This window comes from Aptenodytes forsteri, unplaced genomic scaffold (genome assembly GCF_000699145.1).
Source record: "Aptenodytes forsteri isolate BGI_AS27 unplaced genomic scaffold, ASM69914v1 Scaffold477, whole genome shotgun sequence".
In the NCBI taxonomy this organism is placed as follows: Eukaryota; Metazoa; Chordata; class Aves; order Sphenisciformes; family Spheniscidae; genus Aptenodytes; species Aptenodytes forsteri.
The window spans coordinates 439,594-464,255 of record NW_008794378.1 but is presented as its reverse complement, the minus strand read 5'-3'; the positions used below and the strand labels follow the sequence as shown (position 1 = coordinate 464,255).

Sequence of the window (24,662 nt, the reverse complement as noted above, 5' to 3'; positions counted from 1 at the left end):
TAGCAAAAGGATAAAGGCGAGATGCTCACTGGCTTGATTCACTGTGTAGTTTCTCTCCTTCTCATGTAATTGTCATACAACAGTGCAAGATCTTGAGTAGCTTTAAGTCTTTGTACTAGTTTGATCAATGAAGTAGCTGCAAAAATACCCACATTTTCATAATTTCTGTCTATTTTGCAGTTGGTTTCTCTCCTTTTTCTTTTTTTTTGGGGGGGTGGCATTATAGTAATGAGTAATTGAGCGGAAAACATCCATGACTCCTAAAAAAAGTTCCTGATTAATTTTGCTCATCACAAAAGTGGCAGCTTCTGTTAAGCACAGTGTAAAATGTAGTTAAAACACATGACAGAAGACTTCTATTTGGTAGCTTGTTTCCATGAAAAAACTGGTTATTTACCTGAAGTACTACACAACCATGACTTAATACATTATTTCTGCCCAAATCTAATTTTGAGAAAAAACAATTGGATTGAGAAACTCCAGAAGGAAAACGGAAGAAGGAAGACAAAGTTAAGGAGTAGCGATGATAAGTTCCTAGAGTTGCGCAGACCTGCTAGAGTACTGTTTGATGAGTCTACTTTATTCAGAGGTTTCTACCTGTTTGGAAAAAATATGCATTTTCTTTCCATCTATGTACCTATGATGACCTCTTTTTTTCCCCCCAATTCCTATTTCGAGGTGAATTTAATTTGCTTTTATTTCTTACTGAGCCATCGAATATTATCTTCTGCCTATGTCTAGTCTTTGAATATCTGCCTTTGTTCTTGCTGCTATGTTAACAGCGTGCCTTTGTGCTTGAGCTAGACTGGTAAACAGAAGCTAAACAAAAATCTAACAAGAACAGTTCTTACACATGTACTGTGCCTCCACCAGCCATTCTGAGTGGAGATCACATGGTTTGCATCATTGTGTTAACTTGCATCTATTTACTTTGGAAACCATCATTGATAGTGCCTGATCACAGTGCTAGAATTTACTAAAAAACTTCATATGGGTCAAAGGCCAATGAGGCTTTAGAGAAAGCTCCTGCCTGAGAATGCTGCTGCAACAAGACAGCATAAACACTCCCAAAAACTAATCAGAATACAACAGAAGCCCCTCTGTTCCCATCATCAGCCTCTAAATAATAACTGAGGTAAACCAGCAATAATTGAACAAAGTGACCCACAAATGTTGTGAAAGGCAAAACTCGATTAAGATTTAAATTCAATATTTAAGTGATCTCCATAGTTAAAATGCCTGCCTTCTATACGATTTTGGTGTACTGTATAAACTAGCAATCTTGGCCATGTTTACATAAAACTAGTGTCTTGGTTTTGCTACATATTTTATTTAAAGATTAAAACTTTCCATTTGGAAGCCCATATGCTCAATTTCTAAGGAGCGTACAAGATAAAAAGGGCAGAGGTTCAAAAGACGCACTTCATCAGCTTTGCTGGCTTAATAAACCACATCACAGATCACCCTTATTCCATGTGTTTTACGAAAAAGATGATACTTACCAGTAAAGATATTTGGCCTTCCTTTACAATGTTTAAGATGCTCTTAATTTTTTTCACCTCTTCGCTCCTCTCTTCTGGGCCCCCTGAACTGCTCCAGTTCATACTCAGTTCCTCTAGTTGCTTGCTTTCTGCCACTGCCGTCTGCAGGTGGAAAGTCCTCAGGTGGCAGTTTGGCATAGTCTTCTCAGTTTTGTGAGCATGAGGATCAACAAATGTCCTGCTGAGGAAGCCCTTGCCCTGGGCTTCAGATTCATGGACTGAGCTACACTTAACTAAAGGCTGGGAAAGCTCTAATTCTTCTGTTAAATGCTTGTGCTGATCAAGGACAATGGGCTGCGTTTTTCTCAGCTGAGAGGCTTTCACAGGAGACAGCACACAGAACTGCGTCCCGCCAGCAGGCGAGCTCTCTGTGCTCCCTGCAGAGCAGGTCTTGCCACTAAGACCATTCACTGTGGAACATACACCCAAAAGTTTTTTCTCAGGAGCTACCTTTGTAAAAGGAACAAGTTGCTGGCTTGATTTAATATAAGGCACATCCAAAATTTCATCCATATCCAGGTCATAGTGCTCCAGCTCCCCAAGCAGAACAGCAGGCTCGATGTTTTTGCTTTCAAGGCTCTCTCCTCCTGGGCTCTGGTCATCATTTGGAGGTGCAGATTGAGAATCGCTGCCTTTCTGATATTCTCCCTTCTGGTTCTTCTGGTCATCACTTTCATTGTTCTCAGAGCTTTCTGGCTGGTGCTTTAATGGGGAAACCCTCTTCACTGGTCTGAATTTATTGCATACATCTGCAATTCCTGTTGGTTTCTGTGCATTTCCGATAAGAGTTGAGACTCCACAGTTCCAGCTGCTGCTGGAAACTAGAGAAATAGAGGAATGTGATTTAGAAGTGATTACTACCAGACGTGTGACATAATACAGCATGCTTTAAAGATATACCTGTCCAAACACCGGAAACAAAAATTCATGGTAACATGCCACATTCATATCTAAGCAGATTTAATGGCATCTCTATCAAAACAGCTGAAGAATTTGACACTCCAGAAAAGAAACTTTCTTCAAACAGGACATACATTGTAATCACTTAGAAATAAAGTAATTTTAATCAAGTAATGGACGTCAATAAGAGCCTAGCAGCGTTTACAGTGGTCCTGCCCAACTATGCTAGTTTGCACTCTGCTTTTTTTTATTGCACAGAGATGCATCACAAGAGTAGAATGATTTTCTGGGAGGTCAACAAAAGGGTTAGTGAATACTTTTTAGTGGATTTGTTTTAAGAACAGTAACAACAATTTAATTTTTAAGGCCTATTATCTCTGGGAGATGTATTTTTCATACAAGAACTGGAAATTCGTATGAACAGTGACAGGCTGGGACTGTTTAAGGCCTATTATCTCTGGGAGATGTATTTTTCATACAAGAACTGGAAATTCGTATGAACAGTGACAGAGCTGGGACTGTTCAGCCTGGAGAAGGCAGGATCAGGAGGAATCTTATCCTTGTGTATAATTCCATGATGGGAAGCAATGAAGAAGAGGGAGCAAGGCTCTTCTCCATGATGCCCACTGACAGGACAAGAGGCAATGGGCACAAAGTTCCCTACACATGAAATTCCATCTGAACACAAGAAAACACTTCTTTACTGTGAGGCTGGTCAAGGGCCGTTGGACTAGATGATCTCAAGTGGTCGCTGCCAACCTAAACGATTTTGTGATTCTCTGATTTGAAAATTAAGCCTACTTATTCAGGTATGATGTTTCCTTTTCCACTCCTCCTCTGTATGCTGGGCTTCTCTGTCAAACATCCCATCCCTTGTATATATAACCTGTATATATACACACACACACGCACGCACACGTGTGTATATAGCTCTGGACCTTCCAGACCACTATTTCAGTGCACTGCAGGATATGGAGTTTGACCAGTGAATATGACTTGCAGAGAAGAAAGGGAGCTCAAGGCACCTGAACTCTTAACCCTACTGAACTTGAACGCAATCCTACTGAACTTGAACTCTTTCACACAGTCCCAGCTGGTGATATTTATGATCTCCATAATCAGTGGAACTCTGGCAAAGAGTTTTCCTTATTTTGTTATTTTCAGTTCAGGGACAGCACTAAAACCACTAAAGCCTTTAGGCAGTTTCTATGCCCCTTTTAATGTACACTAAGAGTTAATGCATTCTGAAAGTCAAGAATACTATTTAAACAAAGCAGATTTATTACACATGCTAACTGCATATCAGTGGGATCTAATTTGTGGTCAAAACACACAATTTGCCATGAACACCTTCCTAAGGAAACATATATATACACTTTCAGTGCAACATTAATGTCTGAAGTGAAAGATTAGTATAGCTTAGTAGTTACGGATGTCTGAAAATTACCTTAATACTTTTGGAAGCGCTTAAGAATATATTTCCGAAGAAGAAATAAAAATAATAATAATCAAAAGGCCTGTAACTTAGTGGGCCAATACAAAGAACGCACTGTACTGACTTATTTATGTATTGTATAAGATTCTAGGTTCAAAGGCCTACACTTTTATGTTGGTTTTATTTACATGTGAAATTTTTTCCAAGTGATACAGGGAAATGGATACCATATGTTTCCCAGCTGTTTTGTTCTGACAGGAACTATTAAGCACTCAGTATGGAAATGAATTCTGTCTGAGTTTTATGAAAACACTGCTTTCAACACAGGGGTCTAGACAGAGGAAAAGGCATCAACATTTTGTTTGTCGTCACTTTATCTAAGCTTATATTTATTTTGTTGCTTAGCTTCCTCCACTTTCTAACCTTAATAACATGCATTTACATAAACTGCTGATGATAAAATTGTAAAATCGGACACTGCAAAGAAGCAATGACCTTTGTTACAAATCTGTCTTGGATCATTGTGAAGTCATGTATTTCTCCTTTCTTTCATTACAGTTAGAGCGGAGTAAGGTACTTCCATTTTTTCATAGTTTTTCTTCCCAACATCTCTTTACACACACTGTTTTTCCAGAAAACAAACTGGAACACCGAGAACAGTTAGCAATATTTTTACTGACTTATGAACTTATTCTTCACGTATCTGTGATGATGAATTTACACTGCATTTAATGAAGGATTAGAATATAGCATTTAACCACATAGCAGTAGGGAAGAAAGCAAGTCAGACTGGTAGACACAATCCTTCTTTGTGCTATTTTCTACTTGCATGCTGTACAGGCTGTATCAGTGCTTAGGCAGTTACAGCGTGGTTTCCCCCTACACAACACTGAAACTACAGGCCAGAGTGGACCAGAGCATGGCTTGAATCTCTTCCATTCTGTTTTCAGATGCTTGTTCCCTGAAGAAGAAAAAGCAAGTGCTGCCTATGTCCTCCAAAGCAACAGCATAGCAGGAGTTATGTCAGTAGTCTTCAACAGCTGCTCCAAGGGAAAAGCCTCTTGCTCATCTCTCCACGCTTAGGAATTCAGGCAGGGGCCATCAGAAGTCTGGGTCAATAAATACTGTTTGATTCTTTTATAAATGACAGTAAAGGATGGTCTGAGTTTAAGGCAGGGGACTAGAATGTGGAGCAGCTAACTTGATTCCAGAATCTGACAAATAATTCCGGTAGAATCTTGGATAAGCCATATCTCTTCTGTGCACCAGTATCTCAAATGTAAAAAGGTGTTGACAAATTTTTTTTCCCAACTATGTTGTCAAAATTATTTCTTTAACTTTTATTCACTAATACGAGAGATTGGATGATGCCGTTGTATTGCTAAAGTAAAAAGAGAGAACAGAAAAACTGGGGAGACTTCATTCACATCAGTAAAGAAGTGTCGTGCTGCCTGATAGACCTGAGGTGCCAAAGCATTTCCTTGGCACTAAAGAAAATAGTATCTGATGAAAAACTACAAGGGTCAAATTTGCAAAAGTAGTTCTTCACCATATATTGTGCTCTATGCTGTTCCTGAGGAAGAGAAAATGCAAAATGTGAGTAAAGAGGTCTGTAGGCTTATTTATAGTTTCACTTTATTTAATTAATTAATTGATTGATTGATTGATTTATAGATGTCCTAGAACTACTGGGGGCCAATAATTAGGAAAGGGGACACTTAGGAAGCAACTTCTCTTGCAATTTAATAACTTCATCAGGTTTTATTTTAGGAATCAAAATTTACCTTCAGCTTTCTAAAAAAGATCCTTATAACATGTTTCCAGTTGGAAGCATATGTTGACTTCAGAGCCTTTTTCAACATCATCTTTGTATCTAGGGCATGGGGAGGTGAGAGGGGGAGTTTTATCTGGTATGTGAGTATCTGTAGAATTACAGGGTAACTATATGAGTTTCGTCCAACCATCAAGACTACCTCATGCACAGATGAAACTTTACCCTTGCGACACGCAGTTTCTGTGATACTTACAATCTAATGCCAAACATCAGAATACCTTTAAATTGTCCCGAGTGTAATGAAAATAACAAAGAACTCAGCTTTTACTTCAGCTCTATAAGGAAACTACTACTGAAATTCATTGCTGTGTGTGCAAGAGCCTGTCTCCTTGGCATATGGGTACAGTAACATTCTTTAAATTATGATGGCTTCATGAAGTTTACAGCACTGGTGACACAAATAGGAGGTGGCAAAAGGCTGTGTATCACACATCACTACTATTACAAAACAAACTGACTGTACTGCAGAGTGGTATTTGTAGATGTTGCTATGCCAGATCTTCATGAACCCAGAATGACTCACATTCAAAGAGCACTGACTGACTGAGGAAATGGTCAAACTCCTAACAGTGTGTATCTGTCACCATCACCATGGACTCATTTAGGTTTATGCTTTGACCAATGTTCTGTAGTCATGAATGTTGCTGTTGAACAGCTGGGACATACAACAGGCAGTGGTGCAGGCAAGCAGGATCTGAGTCATTTGCAGATCAGTTGGCAATTGAGTCCATGTGGCTCTACTAGGTCACTTGACACCTACACACCGGTTTAACAGGAATGAAAAAGAGTATCAATTCACTCCTGTTCTTCCGTAGGTGGCAACCAGTGATCCCCATTGCTATGCTACATCCCTCAATGAAATCCTTGAGCCTTTTTAGCTTGCTATCTCTGTTCCTTCTCAGGATGGAGAGCAGTATCTTATAGTCAACTGCATTGAACCACTGTCCAGGAGAAAAACTTGATGACTTCCCTTTATCCAAATGGTTATCAGTCATCAATGCCATTAATGCTTCCGCCTAAGGACCTGACCTTCATCCAGACTGTGCTAACTCTAAATTCTCTGTATTTCAACCTTTCTTTTCTATGAACTCCATACCTGTGCAGTCACAATCCACAGTAAAACTGTGAATAATAGAGAACAATATGCTGCTTGGGCCCTGGAGCTGATAGTCCTGGACTATGGTAAGACTATCTGGTGATTTTATCATGCCTAATAGATCTTTCAATGGTCTATGAACCTCTGAGGTTGAATCACGGTTATTTCTTGCGGACAAAGAAATGGGAGCACTATGGTTACTTCCCTAATAACACTTCCCCAAAGTAACTTGGTTGCAATGTTCTTTATTGCAGCATTCATTTGGAGAATAGGTCCTTGAACAATCCGGTGTAACTGGAATCGCTCTGACCACAGGGAGGTGGACAAGACGGCCTTCAGAAGTGCCTTCTGTCTTAAGTTATGCTATGATGAAGAGGTAACCACCCTGAAAGAATGACGCCTGCCTGCAGGTAGTAGCAAGACTGGAAACAAAGTGCACAACTGACAAAGAAACAAGAGAAGACACTGTCTGGGGGCTTTTACCTCAAGACCTTGTCAGCATGTACTTGGAAACTCCCAGTACACAATACTGGGAGGTACTCTCTGGCCTTGCTGACCACACAACAAGAAGCTTCTTTACTATTTAGGCTTCAATTGTTTACCCTCTGAAAAGGGTAAAGAGGAGGACCTTGGGAATTACTGACCAGTCAGCCTCACCTTTGTGCCTGCGAAGATTGTGGAACAGATCCTCCTGAAAGCTATGTGAAGGCATATGGATGACAGAGAGGTGAGTAGGGACAGCCAATGTGGCTTTACCAAGACAAAATCATGCCTGACTAATCTTAGTGACCTTCTGCAATGGAGTGACTGCATCAGTGGACAAGGGAAGAGCTAGTGAAGTCATCTATCTTGAATTCTGTAAGGCCTTTGACATGGTCCCCCACAACATTCTTGCCTCTAATTTGGAGAGATAGGTTTGATGGGTGGACTATTTGATGGAAAAGGAATTGGCTGGATGGCCATGTCCAAAGAGTTGCAGTCAAGAGCTCAATGTCCAAATGGCGATTAGTAACAAGTGGTGTTCTTCAGGGGTTTGTATTGGGACTGGTACTGTTCAATATCTTTATTAATGACGTAGACAGTGGGATTGAGTGCACCCTCAGCAAATTTGCAGATGACACCAAGTTGAGTGGTGCAGTTAGTCCACTTGAGGGAAGAGATGCTATCCAGACGGACCTTGACCAGGCTTGAGGACTGGGCCCATATGAACCTCATGAAGTTCAACAAGGCCAAGTGTAAGGTCTTGCACCCTTACTGTGAGGGTGGTGAGACACTGGAACAGGTTGCCCAGAGAAGTTGTGGATGCCTCATCCCTGGACGTGTTCAAAGGTCAAACTGGATGGAGCTTTGAGCAACCTGATCTAGTGAAAGATGTCCCTGCCCATGGCAGGAGTGTTGGAACTAGATGATCTTTGAAGGTCCCTCCCAACCAAAACCATTCTAGGATTCTATGATTCCATAAATGACAACAAACTCTGTTAGGTTGACTCCGTTGCTACCAAAGGATGAACACATTCAAACGAATTTCCTTTAGCTGAAACCCTTCCTCCTTGCTTTAAAAATTCCCTTACTGTGGAGTTTACTCCACTTTCCATCATCAACATTAAGGAACCCTGGGATTAGTATTGACAACTGCCCATACCTATTAAATATTTTTTTAAATGCAGTATTTCACCATATTGCTCATGTACTATATAATCATTTGGGGGCCTGCAGTAAGTATATACAAAGTTTCACATTTGGAATTTTACTGTCCTCTGAAAGAAATCCCTGATCTTCTTCCTTGTGATATCACTTCAGCAGAGACTCTTGAATCAATTAAGACTTGTACTCATTCCAGGTCCATTTAGAGCACTATGATTCTGACTTTGTATGCAGACACCGAGGTGTTGTCTACCCTAGGGAAACTTTCAGAAAATTCCTCATGTTTGTTAACACCAATTTATCTCCAACACTGGCAGCAATATTGGGGCTCCAAGAAATAGAGGAAGGGATGTCCCTTACATATCAACAGACAATCAAAATCAGTTCTGAATATCTGTTTACTGTTTTATTAATATCACTGAAATAATATGCAGACACCGAGGTGTTGTCTACCCTAGGGAAACTTTCAGAAAATTCCTCATGTTTGTTAACACCAATTTATCTCCAACACTGGCAGCAATATTGGGGCTCCAAGAAATAGAGGAAGGGATGTCCCTTACATATCAACAGACAATCAAAATCAGTTCTGAATATCTGTTTACTGTTTTATTAATATCACTGAAATAATATTTAACAATTTTAACTGAAAGTGGCACTGTTTTACAGTTTTAATATATTAATAACTTCCAGGAGTACATTTCAGGGTTCTTTAACGTAAGCTCTGTAGCATGAGAACCTGTATTAAAGAACAACCCTGCACAGATAAGAACAGAGAGGGTTTGTTCTCATTTAAGTGGAATTCGAAGCCACTCTAAAGAAGAAAGAAAGGATAAACAGAGTAAATAATAGTTCATCCTTTTAAATAACAATGCATCTTTTCCAGGTAATTCAAACATTAATACGAGCCTCAGTGGAATAATAAGTTTTCTTATCTTGGCTTGAGGAAGAACACTACAAAAACTGTCATTTCTAAAGTAGATAATATAGAAGAAGCAAAGAAATTTTCAAAATTAATAAATTTGGTTTATCCTTGTCCAGACTGATCTAAGGATGTAAAAGGGAGGTATCAAATAAAGTTCTACTGAAAAATCAGAAGAGGTCATTCTGGCACAAAATGAGTAAAACAGGAAGAGGGAGGATGTGAAAACGAGGTAGGAAAAGAGCTTACATATAGCTATCACAAGTGTCACTGCATAGTAATTATTGTTTTTTCTGAGAAAATTCTTCAGTATTCTATCAAGGAATTATCCAATCAATTCTGTATTGTTTCAGAGTTATTTACCTGGGAGGTATTTGGAGCACAACAGACTCTGTGAATTTAATGCCATATAACACTGCCTCCAAATCAAATTTTACTTTAATTTCTCTTATAGCTAAAAAACTACCAAGAGCTTGAGACAGAAACTGTGTGCAATTTTATATTCACTGGTTTCTTTCTTTTTCTCAAGTAGGAAACTAATCTGCTGAATAATTTTGTTAATGACAGTTACTGTGGGAATGAATAAAGTGGTGCAGAAGGATAACTGCTGGAGATTAAAGATGAACTTGCTTTTATCAACCTGTGAATAAAGATCTAGAGTAGGATATTGTCTTCATTTGAGACATACATTTAATGACAACCAAAAGCCCTCATAGCTGACAGAATATACTTCAACAACGATATGGCTCAGTGAAGCTTGTTGAACACAGATGTCTTGAACCATTTGCTCAAATAGCCTTAGAAAATCTGCCCAGAAAGAAAGCAACCAATTTCATGCTTAATAACAGAAGCATAAAGGACTGATTTCTGTTTCAATTCCTCATTCTACATTAGACAATGCCAGAAATCAATGGGCAGGCTGGCTAACGCTTCATTTCAGAAAATTGAGTTAGCCAGATCCATTTTTAAACTACAATCTTCAATTTTCTATCATTGAAGAAGAACAATGCCCATCTTAGTAGCTATTGTGCTTGCTAGAAAGATCATGCTCTTGAAGCATGATGGTAGAGAAAACAATTATCCTTAATCACTCTTTATTGTGGATAAACCAGGATTTGCCCTACACCTTTTCTCCAGTCCCATATATCTTTTACCTTGTAATCTGGGGGTGCTGACACACATACTTTGGCTCTAAGGATCCCTTGGAATTTCCCTGAGTCAGAATTCCCTAAATACAAGTAAGGACACAGAGGAGTCAGGACTGAGACTGTACTGACTGCATGACTTTCATGCACGTCTTGCAAAAGGGTGAGGAAGGAACCACGGGACCTTCCCACTGGTACAGATCACTGGCCAGTGCTGTCCAATACAGGGAGGTGACAGTGGGAATTCAGGGAGGAAAAACTACACGTAGAGAAATCCTTTCTCAGACTTTGTAATCTCTCCTTGTCCAAACAAGCAATTTGAGCAAAAGTTACAGGCAGGCAGAAATAGTTAAAAAAAAAAAGGTCTATGTGAAATGCTTGAGAAAGCACACTGACTGGTAAACACTGGTATGTTTGCCTAGGATTAACAGTGCTTAGAGCAATTTGAAAACAATGTAACCAAACACTTTCATATGTTACTAACATATTATTCAATGTTTACATGAACTGGGGAAAGAAAATGGGATTTACAGGGCTATTTACTAAACTTATCTGCGAACAATGAATAGTAAGACTTCCATAATACCAGCCATATAATTAAAAAAAGTAATTCCACAAAGAGGAACTGTCTGGTTTAAATCTGTTCTAACAATCTTGTTGGTGAAAATGGTTGTCTGCATATTTATATATATTTTTAAGTATAAAGTTAAATCTTATTCTCTCTATACTTTTGTCTTAACTGTCTTAGCGAACTAAATATTTTTCTGAGACAAAGCTGACAGAGAATTATTTTTTAGATTATTAAGGTGCCAACATATCTAATCCTATGGCTAACTTAAGTTTAACTTTTAGTTCTTTTAAAAAATAATTCTTGGATAGTTCTACTTCTTCCACATTCTTCTCTGTTTTAAAGAAGAAATGCAACCTCTAACTGAGCAACAGTCAGTATGAGGTAGAAAGCTGGATCAGCTCTTTGTAAAACCTCTGAGTTTTTCTATGTGTAATTACTTAAATTGCCAATGGAATACAGATATACAATAACATAAATGTCATGCATACTCAAGATTTATGATATAATCTATCTTCATCAAGAATAGCACATAGCAACAATAATTTGGGGAATGTTTTTTTAATGGTCCACAATATGAGGAAGGCAAGAGACTGCATCAAAAGCAACTATGAAAAATCAACAGATGGGGCCTTACACAATGTTGACTGATGCAGCTCTGCTGATATTTCAAGATACTTCAGATATTGAAGTCTGTACAGGGATGTAAAGTGACACCTTCCTGTTCAGCACTATATGTTTACTCAGTGATGAAGCAGAGTAAAAATAAAATAGATTTTAGTACTATTTCCAATTCACCAAAACTCATAATGATAAGTAGAGAGAAAAAACAGATTTTAGTACTGTTTCCAGTTTGCCAATACTATTATCATTGCTAAAGACCTCGTTTTTGACTCAAGACTTTTAAACAAAGCTGTGAATTAATTTCCACTGGCAGACTCCCCAGTGCTACTACTGTCTTCCAGCAATGCCTGTATTTGCTGCTGTCAACCCCTTTTCAAGGCAACAGATGAACACAGATGTAATTAAAATCATCATTGAAAAATGTCTGACTGCAGAAGTGACCATGAAACAACAGAGCTACACTATAAGTTGTTGATATCCCACGGTCTTAAGGAAGAGCTCATAACCAGTGCTTCATCCTGGCTATTGGTTTGCATTTTACTTTAAGACTACTATCTGAATTTTAAAAAGAATACACTCTTCTTCCTGAAAACAGATATTGATGCTGCCACTGTGGCTGAGGAGTCCTCATGAACAGACCACCCAGTACAGTATGTCTTAGGGGCTATTCTTGCACTCCTTCTCTGGTTCACCTTGCTCTTGGAGCAGCTGAGTGAATTTAACTCTTTTTATGACAAGACGAGATAATGCCCTGCTGCCACATGATCAGCTGCTAATACTGATAGGCAGAGAGAAGGGGGGAAACAGCGGTGGGGAGAAAACAAGGGGAAAGGGGACGTAGAAGAGATGAGGGGGGTACTGGGTGGGGAATGAAGGGGGCGACAATGAGGGGCAGTGAATGGTGGGGAGGAGAATGGTGAGAAGAATGGGAGGAAGAAGGGTCTAGAAGAGTGGTGGGAAGAATATTGGGAAAGACTTGGGGGGAAGACTGGGGGAAAGACTGGGGAGAAAAACAAGGGAGAGACTCGTGGGGAAGAATGGTGGAAAGACTGGTGAGGGAAGAATGTGGGGGAAGAAAAGGTAAGTTCTGGGGAAATGGGGGGAAAGAATGGTAGGGTGAACATTGGGGAGAATGGGGATGAAGAATGGTAGGGAGGAATGGTAGGGGGAACAGGTGGGAAAACAGTGGGGAGAATGGCAGAGAGAATGGTGGGGAGAATGGGGGAAGAAGAATGGGAGGAGGAATGGGGGGAAGAATGGTGGGAGGAATGTGGGGAAGAATGAGGGGATGAATGGTAAGGAGAATGGCAGGGAAGAATGAGGAGTAGAGGGGGGAAGAAGTGGGGAAGAAAGAGGGAAGGAGGAGGGAAGGAGGAAGGAGAAATAAGGGAAGAATGGGGGGCAGAATGGTGGGGAGAAATGGGGTGAGAATGGGGAGAGAGTGCAGAGAATGGGGGTAAGAATGGGTAAGAAGGAGGGAAAGACAGCGGAAGAAGGGGGAAGGAGAAGGGACAGAAGAGGAAGAAGGGGGGAAGAAAGGGATGAGGAAGGGGGGAAGAAGGAGCAAGAAGGCAGGAAGAAGAGAGGAAGGATGGGGGCAAGGCAGGGCAAGGACAGAAGGGTGTAATGGGGGAGGATGGGGGAATATGGAAGGGAGGATGGTGGAGGATGGGGAAGGACAGGGGGAAGATTGGGGTAGAATGAGATAGGGCAGATGGAGAGGGGAGAATCAGAGGTCCTCTCCTTTTCCACTTCTTCCCTGCCTCTGCTTGCAGCAGGTAATACTGTGTGTGCAATCACTGCTGTGCCCTGTGCGGGCAGTAACATGGCAAGCAGGTACGGTAAGGAGAGCTTTGCTTCCTTTTATTGCCAAGGGCAGTGGCACAGGGATGTGATGACCTGGCCTTTAATGACTCTGGTAGAGTAAGTAGCTCTCAGAAAGTTTCAACTTAGTTACACACCTCAGAAATTTACAACTCTCTGAAAGGAAATATAGAAATAAAAGTTGTCAAAGTATAGCACCGTTCTTAAAGTCTTCTATCATCCCACAAATTCCAGGTGTCCCGTTTATGTTATAAAAGTATTTGATGGAACAACATTAACGAAAGTTCAATTAAAGCATCAGAAAGCACAATAAACTTTTCATAGCTCAACAAAAATGCTCCTCTCACCAATTCATTTCTCCTCCATCAGGAAGAGAAAAACAAAAGGGGATTAATCTCATTTACAGAGTGAAAAACAACACTGAATGCACTTTTTGTCAGGGGGGCAGGGGGAAGGTCTCCAGCTGGTTCTCATCTATATGCCATGATTCTTCATTTAGTTTACACTATTAAACTCAAAAACGCGGCTTTAATCTTAACTATTACAGTATGCCTTAGAGTAGATTGTATCATGTAGCATCCTTGATACAGTTTCAGACTCTGGCAAAACATCATCCCTCAAACTGGTCATGGCCATATGGGTAGTAAATGTATCCAACATTTTTTCATTGGCGCCTACATTATTACGTCTTGTCACCAATGGTTTCTCGGGTTTTCAAGTAAATTGTTGCATATACTGTGGTTTGGAGCTGCTGAGATGAAGCCCTACATTTATCTGTATACAGCCAAATCCTTTTTTGGAACTTTTTTTCCTTCTAATGAACTAACATCTGTTGAAAAAAAAAAGTCATGTTTCCAGAAAGCTGTACAAAAATGAGAGAAAACAAAACAACAGAACACTGCCAAGAAGCTATTGTTGCCAAGTTGTACATGATAAAAAGCAGCCTAGAAAATGATGGGTGGACAGAAGTGGGCATCGTACCTGATCTGTCTTCATTTTGGGAATCGCACCTTCTACATAATTCTGGGATGGTCTTGAGGGAAGTTACAGAATACTGTAAAAAAGGAAAAAGTGTACGTGAAGTAATTAATTTGAAAAGATAAAAAGTAAGACTTTCAAGAGGTCCTGATGTCATGGGCATAGCCTAAATCTACCAACCCAAGGGTACTTCTGGCAGTCTGATAGTCTTCTCAGGTTGCATGAGAAAAGCAGATGGCATCTGCTTTTGTGTCCCACCTCAAGGGATATCAAACAGACTTTCAAAGCTACAGCAAAGCGTCCCCCCACCTCAGATTTCTCTTTCCTGCAGACCAACATTATTCAAGTCACAAATGCATTTTATATATCCATCTTTTCCATGGGATGCAAGATACATCAAAGGTGAGAATAGATCTAGGCTTCACAGTAAACACTGAGGGTCTCACTTTGCCCATGTGGGCACCTATTATGGTGATTATACTGCAAGTACTTCATACTTAAAAATTAGAATTCAAGCTTTCACAAACCAGTATGTGAAAGTAATGCAGAATATTTGCACCTTAGAGATCTGATTTCACAGAGGGATGCGTGTAGATACACATATCAGACAACAGGCTCATTTCTCTAACCTAGGCCTTGTTAAAGCAAACTTGCATTATTACTTTCTGTGACAGGATATGACATATTAATCAGTATGTTATTCTCTGAATTCAGCATCAAAAAGGAAAAAAACAGGGATGAAATATGTATCTTACTAAACAGAAATCTTTTTCTTATAAACTTGTGGAACACCCTTGGTAAGATACATGATCCAGTGTTATAAAACTACACATTCTGACATACAGAAATTAAGTTATTTAATAGCAAGCCTTCCTAAATCAAATGCTTAAATGTTACAGGAATCTTCACTTAAACAAATGAAAATCATTATGTCTGTGAAAGATCAATGGCTTTGCTCATATAAAAAAACCTATTAAAACCAGTATTTTGGAAACTAAAACAGAAAAAAGCATTTAGGATTAGCACAACTGAAAGATTTTAAAGAATACATAAACACCATATGTTTTCAAAGAAACAGATATTTTTAGCTGGTGTGCTATTGACCAATGAAGCAAAACAACTACATATAAAACCACATGAGCTTTCCACACAAAAAAGAAACGGTCATACGTTGTCTTGTTTTTTGCTGACAGTTTGTCATTCAAAGTTTGATGTGCTTCTAATGCACAGCTGGCAATCTACTTCAAAATAATCTAAAATTGACCTCATGTGACCAACTGCAGAAGTAATTTACTTCTCTGGTGCAAGTTTAAGACTGTTGCTCAATTGATTGTAGTTCCTTTATTAAGCTTCAAAAACCTCCCATGCCTTACTTTTTCCCTCGCTGACCTGATTCAGGGATGTATTGAGAAGCCTCAGCTACAACAAGAATCTCTCATAAGTATTCCTAGGATCAACACTGAACTTATTAATTAAAATGTGTAGCAGCGCTCCACAGAACTACCCAGTGACTCCAATCCCAATTAAACAAGGGGTTGTCTATAAGGCTGTGACTGCTCCAGGATGTGACAGCCTAAAGCAACAAAGAGCAGAAGAACAAAGACAGGGAGAAAGATGCTACTAAATACAAATTAATACAAGTTAAACACACACATGCACAAACACCATGTGCTGTGCTTCACTCTAGTTATTGTTTAATAAAGATTGAGCTGTTAAGCTATACATCTCGCTATTTCAGCACAAAGACTCAGAAGGCAATGTTGAACTGGTCTAGTAAGATTCTTAAGAGAATCCAAGGAACATGTCTCCAAGGAATATGGTAGCTTCATAAGACCAGCTGGTGCAGTTTAAACTATTACACAGTTTGTAATTCAATTAGAATGAGGCCTTTTGTATTCCATTGCTATGTGTTTTGTCAGGCAACCTCAAAAACAGAAAGCCATTTTTCTTTTTGTCTTTTTTCCTGTTCTTTCCTGGAAGAACAGATTTTCTTTCTGATTCAACATTGCACTAAAATGTATTCAGTTACCACCTCCCACCACCAAAATTCTATTAAATGCTATAAATTTGATTATGCATTTTAATCATATTGGTTTGATTTCATTAACAGATTTCCTCCCACTCACTTCTGTCCTCAAAAAGACTTCTGTGCAGTTACATTTCTGCCATCTGTATTTTGTGGTCAAGATGTGGACAACTCGCTTTTGGTCCAGGAAGCAACTAAAATTAGTCTTTAAAGTGGACCTTTCCCAACCATGAGCACAATCTATTGCCAGCTCTTCCCTCTAAAACTACTTTCTCTCATACTCTAGCTTCAGCTCTGATCATCAGTAATGTTTGCCAGCTTTTCTTCAACAAAAAATTTCAAGGTTACTAGCGGTATCACAGAGGGACAGCAAAAGAGGTTGAGTTTGCAGCCCTTCCCTGGAAGAGAATTTAGACTTAATGCTTATTCAATGGCATTTAGAATTAATTATTTCCCACTTTTCATTCAATAATTTTAAATTGTTTTACATACAAAATTAAACACCATTTGTCAAATTTCACCATTAGAGTAATCAAGTCAACCAGAGTTCAGGGCCACGCCCAAAGGCATAAGTGACAATGTGAGAGCTAAGCACATCAGACCACTTCGTAAGTCAGTGCTTACTGTGATCTTTGGTATTTAATCGAAGTGTGTTGTAGTTGACGGTGAAGTTCAGTAACAAAACTAAGGGCTTCGTCCCAGAATAATGCATGTAATGGAATTTTTGATTGCTGTTTGAGGTTTGGGTTCTTTTTTGCATTTAAGGCATGCCTATGTCCAACCTGAAATAGTGAATTTCAGTAAACCCCTTAAGAACTTAGTAAGATGGAAGAACAGTATCAATAGCAAACAAGAGACAAGAAGCAGTAACAAGTATTCCATGCAAATGCAAGATATTCCCAATTTCTTCAACAGACACTATTAATTCAGGGGAAAACAGAACCTCCCTTATCATACAAAACATTGTTCATCATGTAAAACTGTACTACAGAATTTGAATTAATGCAAATGTTAACCTTCTAAATTTCACATGGTTCTCAAATTTTAATGCAATGAATTTTAGACCCAACACATGAGAAAAAAAACTTCAATCTCTAGTAAGGCTGTTCTGTGCTGTGACGCTTTTCTGCCACTTGCAGACTCACTTGTGTCTGAGAAGTATCAGAAAGAAGAAATACTGGATCACGAGTAGTAGCATAGAAATGTATATATAAAATAGTAAAAAAAAAGTAAATTAAAAAGCAAAAGTTATTTTTTAACATTCTGTTGTGGAGAATACCTTTAATGTCTCCTGAAATGGGTGCAAAGGGCAAAGTTGGACACATAGTGTGACTCTCAGACTACGTCATCAGAACCATGACACCCCCAAAACACTAAGGACCATGTCCTGCTCCAAATGGAGTCAGTATCAAAACTCAACAAATTCACCTCCACTGCATCAAGACACCAGTGACTGTGTCCCGCTCTTAAATGCACAGCTCCTTATTTTCATTTAGGTAGAGAAAACAGACACCTTCCTTCATTACAGCTAATTTGTTTCCAGGTGTTATTATTACTGTAAGCTATTTAACAGCCTTATTTCAATTTATTTGCTATAGTGGAAAATAAACTGTTTCATTAAGATTCAAATCCCATTAAATTAATACCTTTATATTACATTTGCTTAATCATTTATAACTGTGCAACACCATCCTTTTTCCCAGACATTTATTTGGGAGTAGCAAGCTACACTGAGAACAAGTAAAGCAACAATACTTGGCCTGAGGTTGCAGGAAGATTTTTCTCAATAGTAGCGTCAATTTAAGCAGCTCCAGAGCAAAAAAGTGGAGGAAAGAGATTAGGCTGGCACAGTGCCTGTGAGAAATAATACCTCCCCAAAATAAACTTCTTACTTAATGGCTGTGGTCAACATCTTCGGAGTACTGCTTAGGTTATTTGTGCTATGTATTGTTTACAGCATCTTATAGAGACACTTCATGTGTTACTATTCTCTAACTTTAAAGGAGACCTGTATAGACACTAACACTGTTAAAGGTGCAAAATGAATGTCAGATTGAATCTAACACTTTCTTTGAACATTTTAGTGTCCATCTGCATTTTGTTTCATTCTGAAAAGCAAGAAAGGAAAAAAAGAGAATTATCAATGAGTTCATGAGCTGGATAGGAAAAAAATCAACCCACTGCAGTTAGTGACTGTGCCTGCACAGCTATGTAGGACCCTCCATGCTGAGATCTAAAGTCCTCATCGCTGGGTAGGCAGTCTGGCTGCGTGTTGCCCGTACACCTGTGTGAGCCTGAGGGGTGACCCAGCTCCTTCCATGGCCAAGGAAAGGTGACAGCAGGCTCAGGAGGTGCGCCGTGCCAAGTAAATGGGAGGCCAGGAGGTTGGCCATACTCCTGACCATACATAGTCTACATCTGCCCTGCCAGGCGAGGATTGACATGAAGAAGTTTTTCAAGCTGTTTCAAAATACCTGACAATTCCACAGCTGCTTAATTATGTTTGAATTCATTTACTGCACTCACATTTCACAAACTTTCAAATTAGGCCCAGTCCTGCACTGGCACCACTGAGCCAGGCTTTTGTTCATACAGAGCTATTTGAATGATCAGAGCAATAATCTATAAACTCAACCCCAAATAGTTTACACCAGGAGCTCTCGTTATGGCTAGGTCATTTGGTATTATTTCTGTAAACCAAGAAATAAAATAGTTTCAATTTGCACAATTTGCCAGTGCAATAGAAATCCTGTATTTTAATTAAAGGATTAGGAAACCGTCAGGTAACCATAATAATAGTGTACAACTTACAAGCAGGAATAAATTTATGGGCAAAATCAAGAGTACTAATAGGAAAAGGGAGAAAGTTTATAACACACTTTTAATTTATAGTGTATTTATCATTTAAGGCAACTTAAAGGTCGTATTTTTTTTTCTTCCTTGTGAGTAGTTATTTATGAAGAAATAAATGAAAATACTCAGCTTGGTTGCTTAATGTCATTGCAGACAGAATATTACTTTTGTTTAATGTAAACAAGAGTCCCAGAAACCTGTTCTGCTGTCTAAACTACACTCAAATACGCTATACCAGATGGATCTTGACTAGTACCATCTTAGTTTGCAAAATAAGCATCACATTTGCACTCCAGGGCCCTGAGGGAATTGGTGGATGTAGTTGCTAAGCCACTCTCAATCATATTTGAAAAGTCATGGCAGTCAGGTCAAGTCTCCAGTGACTGGAGAAAAGGGAATATAACATCCATTTTTAACAACGGTAAAAAGGAGGACCCTGGGGACTACCAACCAGTCAGCCTCACCTCAGTGCCCAGTAAGACCATAGAACAGATCCTCCTGGAAGTTATGTTGAAACATATGGATGACAGAGAGGTGATTAGAGACAGCCAACATGGCTTTACAAAGGGAAAATTGTGTCTGACTAACCTAGAGGCTTTCTACAATGGAGTGACAAGAGCTACAGATTTCATCTACCTCAACTTCTGTAAGGCCTTTGGCACAGTCCCACACAACATCCTTGCCTCTGATTTGGAGAGATATGGGTTTGATGGATGGACGGTTAGATGGATAAGGAATTGGCCATGTCCAATGAGTTACAGTCAACGGCTCAATCTCCAAGTGGAAACCAGTAATGAATGGTGTCCCTCAAGCGTGCATACTGGAACCAATACTTTTTAATATCTTCATCAATGACATAGACAGTGGGATGGAGTGCATCCTCAGAAAGTTATCACATGACACCAAGCTGAGTAGTGCAGTTGATTCACTTGAGGGAAGGGATGCCATCCAGAGGGACCTTGACAGGCTTGAGGAATGGGCCCATGCAAACCTCATGAAGTTCAACAAGGCCAAGGTCCTGTATCTGGGCCAGGGCAATCTCCAGTATCCTCAGAAAGTTTTCACATGACACCAAGCTGAGTAGTGCAGTTGATTCACTTGAGGGAAGGGATGCCATCCAGAGGGACCTTGACAGGCTTGAGGAATGGGCCCATGCAAACCTCATGAAGTTCAACAAGGCCAAGGTCCTGTATCTGGGCCAGGGCAACCTCCAGTATCAGTACAGACTGGGGGATTGAGAGCAGCCCTGCAGAGAAGAACTTGGGGATATCAGTGGATGAAAAATTGGACATAAGCTGGCAATGTGCACTTGCAGACTAGAAAGCCAGTCGTATCCTGGGCTGCATAAAAAGAAGCATGGCCAGCAGGGTGAGGGAGGTGATTTTCTCCCTTGACTACACTCTTAGGAGAACCTACCTGTACTGCATCCTCCAGCTCTGGGGCCCCCAGTACAAGAAAGACATGGACCTGTTGAGTGGGTCCAGAGGAGGGCCACAGAAATGGTCAGAGGGCTGGAACACCTCTCCTATGAAGAAAGGCTGAGAGAATTGGGATTGTTCATCCTGGAGAAGAGAAAGCTGCAGGGAGACCTTCTTATGGCCTTTCAACATATAAAGGGGGCTAACAAGAAAAATAGAGAAAGACTGTTTACCAGGGCCTTAGTGACAGGACAAGGGGCAACTGAAAGAGTGTCAATTTAGACTGAATATAAGGAAGAAATTTTTTTTTACTATGAGGGTGGTGAGACACTGGAACAGATTGCCTAGAGAAGTGGTGGATGCCCATCATTGACGATTGTATTGGGTTTACACAGCAAACTAGCAGTGGGGGCTGCAGGGGTGGCTTCTGTGAGAAGACACCAGGGGCTGCCCCCATGTGGGACAGAGCCGGTTCCAGCTGGCTCCAAGATGGGCCTGCCGCTGGCCAAAGCTGAGCTCATCAGTGATGTTGATAGGGCCTCTGAGATACCATATTTAAGAAAGGGTAAAAAAACTGCACAACAGCAGCTGTGAGAGAGGAGTGAGAAAATGTGAGAGAAACAACTGTGTGGACACCAAGGTCAGTGAAGAAGGAGGGGAGTAGATGCCCCAGGCATTGGAGTAGAGATTCTCCTGCACCCCATGGAGAAGACCATGGCGGAGCAGATATCCACCCCGCAGCCCATGGGGGACCTCACACTGGAGCAGGTGGATGTGCCCTGAAGGAACCTGCAGCCTGTGAAGAGCGCATGCTGGAGCAGGCTCCTGGCAGGAACTGTGGCCTGTGGAAAGGAGCCCACACAGGAGCAGGTTTTCTGGCAAGACCTGTGACCCCGTGGGGGACACACACTGGAGCAGTCCATTCCTGACTGTAGCCTGTGGGAAGGACCCACTGTGGAGCAGTTCATGAAGGACTGTATCCTGTGGGAGGGACCCCATGTGGGAGTAGGAAAACAGTGTGAGGAGGAAGGAGCAGCAGAGATGAAGCATTGTGAACTGACCACAACCCCCATTCCCCCGTCCTCCTGCGCTGACTGGGGCAAGGAGGTAGAGAAGTCAGGAGTGAAGTTGAGCCTGGGAAGCAGGAAGGGTTGGGGGGAAGGTGTTTTTAGATTTATTCTTATTTCTCATTATCCTACACTGTTTGTTTTGCAATGAATTAAATTAATATCCCCAAGTCTAGTCTGTTTTGCCCATGACAGTAACTGATGAGTGATCTCCATGTCCTTATCTTGACCCATGTGTTTTCTGTCCTATTTTTCTCCCCATCTTGTTGATGGAGGGGGCATGATGGAACAGCTTGGTGGGGACCTGGTGTCCAGCCAAGGTCAACCCACCAGAATGGGGCTCTGAGCAACCTGATCCTAGTGAAAGATGTCCTTGCCCATGGCAGGGGGGTTGGAACTAGATGCCCTTTGAAGGTCCCTTCCAACCAAAACCATTCTATGAGTCTATGATTTTGGAGAAATGTACAGTTTCATTTTCTTATGTACAAATGCAACGTAAACCAAAAAAAAGAAACCGAAACCACTTACATATCTATTTGCCTTTTAAAACAAATTCCTGTCTATTTTCTATGTCTATTACATTTTGGTCATTTTGGCTGAAATGGTCTACAAGGGTCTGGACTATAGACAGTGGCTTTCTAACTCAGGTACATTTATAAGTGCATCATATTAACAGCCTTCTTGCTGCCATTATTTTTAGTCAGTACCTTTCTGCACTGGATTAGAACCAGAGGGCTAACAGGAACAATATAAATTGCTAACACTGATGCTGTGCAGCTGCTCTTTCCACAGCAGGCTAATGACAAAATGTGAAGGTCAGGTATCTCTAAATTGTATATGGTGAGATATGAGTAGAGCACAAGAATAACCATGAATTCTCTTGTTAATCTGGATTCTGGCAACAAATCCTTTGTTCTCTTACCTGCTAAAGCAGGGAGTAAAACTGCTACCTCTATAATTTGTGCTGGTTTTTTACTCAAGGTTCAGTGTCCAATGAAAGAACAGCCTATTAAAACAGGCAGCCTGAGCTGTTCAGCGGAAAAGTGAGTAATCTAACCCACCAGTATGCAGCAACAGCCACAATGGGAGAGACATGGAGAGGTTACATCTATTATGTTTTACAGTTTTACAAACCTGAGTATAGAAACAGATACCAGGACATGATCTACAGCCTATTAAAACAGGCAGCCTGAGCTGTTCAGCGGAAAAGTGAGTAATCTAACCCACCCCACCCCCCCCCCAGCCACAATGGGAGAGACATGGAGAGGTTACATCTATTATGTTTTACAGTTTTACAAACCTGAGTATAGAAACAGATACCAGGACATGATCTAGCATATAACAGTAATAAAAAGAAAGTTGCCCAGAATAAGGCATTCACTCAAGATTGGCTCATTGTCTTATAATATTTTGGGCATTTGCCATATTCCTCTTTAATAAAAATTCAACTTTACAATAGGTAAAAATAAAATCCTTTCCAAAAGGAATCTGTCTGCAAATAAAGCATCTGGAATGTTTTAAAATGAATCAAGAGTCCAAAATGCTAAAGGGAAAACCAGGCCCTTTGTAAAAAAAAAAACGAAATAAAACTATAAAATTATGAAAAAAGTGGAAGGAGATGGTGGCACACTTTCTTTGACCTGAAAACTGAATTAACATTTTTCTTATAGTGGATTTAATTTAAGTATTCGAGACATTGTTAATCAGACATTCAACATATTAGCAACTCTATTACACAAAAAGCAGAAATACTGGCAGTAGGAGTATTATCATGAGTAATAGAATATACTGTATCAGTGCTTCCTATAAGAACCACTAACAATGCAGATGAACAGTATTTTTGCTTGCAATTACAGCTGCAGTTGTTTTAGTTGTGACACTAAGGATAAGTGCTGTCTGAATCCTTGGAAATCTTTCTGCCTCTTTCTGTACTCTACCATGTCACAGGTACATCACACCTACTGATAAAATATGTGACACCATGTCACATCACACCTATTGATAAAATTTTGCTGTATTTGGAGATGGCTACTGGTGGAAAGGGCAGAGTAACAACTTACATGAAAAAGGAGCAATTCAGAGGTGAGAGAGGCAGGAGGTTTTTTACAACCAAAATACATCCAATTTAAAAAAAGGTAAATCTATCATTTTGGTGTCTAAGACTAGCATTAGAGAGCATAGAACTCATTCAAGATGATAGAGTAGATAAGCAACCCAGAAATAAAACTCGTTTATTAATTTGATTTGCAAGTTATTTTTACTACCCGAAGCAGAGGAATCAAGTTTTCCTTCCAAGCTTATTAGAGATTTCCCTTACAAAACACCTTATATTATTCTAGATCCAACCTATTTAAACATTCCTTTATATGAGGTAAAAAGGAGTGTGGCTTCTAACAATAGTGTTGTTTGTTATATCAGGATTGAGATATCTAAGATTGTCTCAACTTGAGCAAATAAAATAAGACTTGTACTTACCGATATATCATCACTAAAATCTATTTCATCCAAATCAAGGTATTCAGGGGCTTCCATTATTCTTCTATGGACATTTTGGGTGAGTCAGCACAGTAGTAAAGACCTAATTAAGAAAACAGAAATGGATTGTCTACTAAAGAGTAAAAACCACACAGAAATGGTTTAATATAGTTGCTAGATTACTGAGAACATTTAACTTGTAAAGTCTTTCATAACTTAATCCTAAAAGCTAAATATGATTTGCCATCTCTACTCTGCATATCATGAAGAAGCCATTTCAATTTTTAGGGAGAATAGCTAAGTGGTACTTGAACT

General features: G+C 39.9%; 1 protein-coding gene across 1 annotated transcript in view; it reads right to left on the bottom strand.

The window, feature by feature from the left end:
- Positions 1-24,404, bottom strand: part of SNCAIP (synuclein alpha interacting protein) — a 56,831-nt gene extending 32,427 nt beyond the window's left edge. Inside the window, exons 1-3 of the mRNA XM_019474210.1 lie at positions 24,348-24,404; positions 14,512-14,584; positions 1,503-2,362 (exon numbers count right to left, since the gene is read on the bottom strand). Of these exons, the coding sequence (XP_019329755.1) occupies positions 1,503-2,362; positions 14,512-14,584; positions 24,348-24,404 (990 nt within the window). The remainder of the gene's footprint in view (positions 1-1,502; positions 2,363-14,511; positions 14,585-24,347) is intronic.
- Positions 24,405-24,662: the final 258 nt, after the last annotated feature.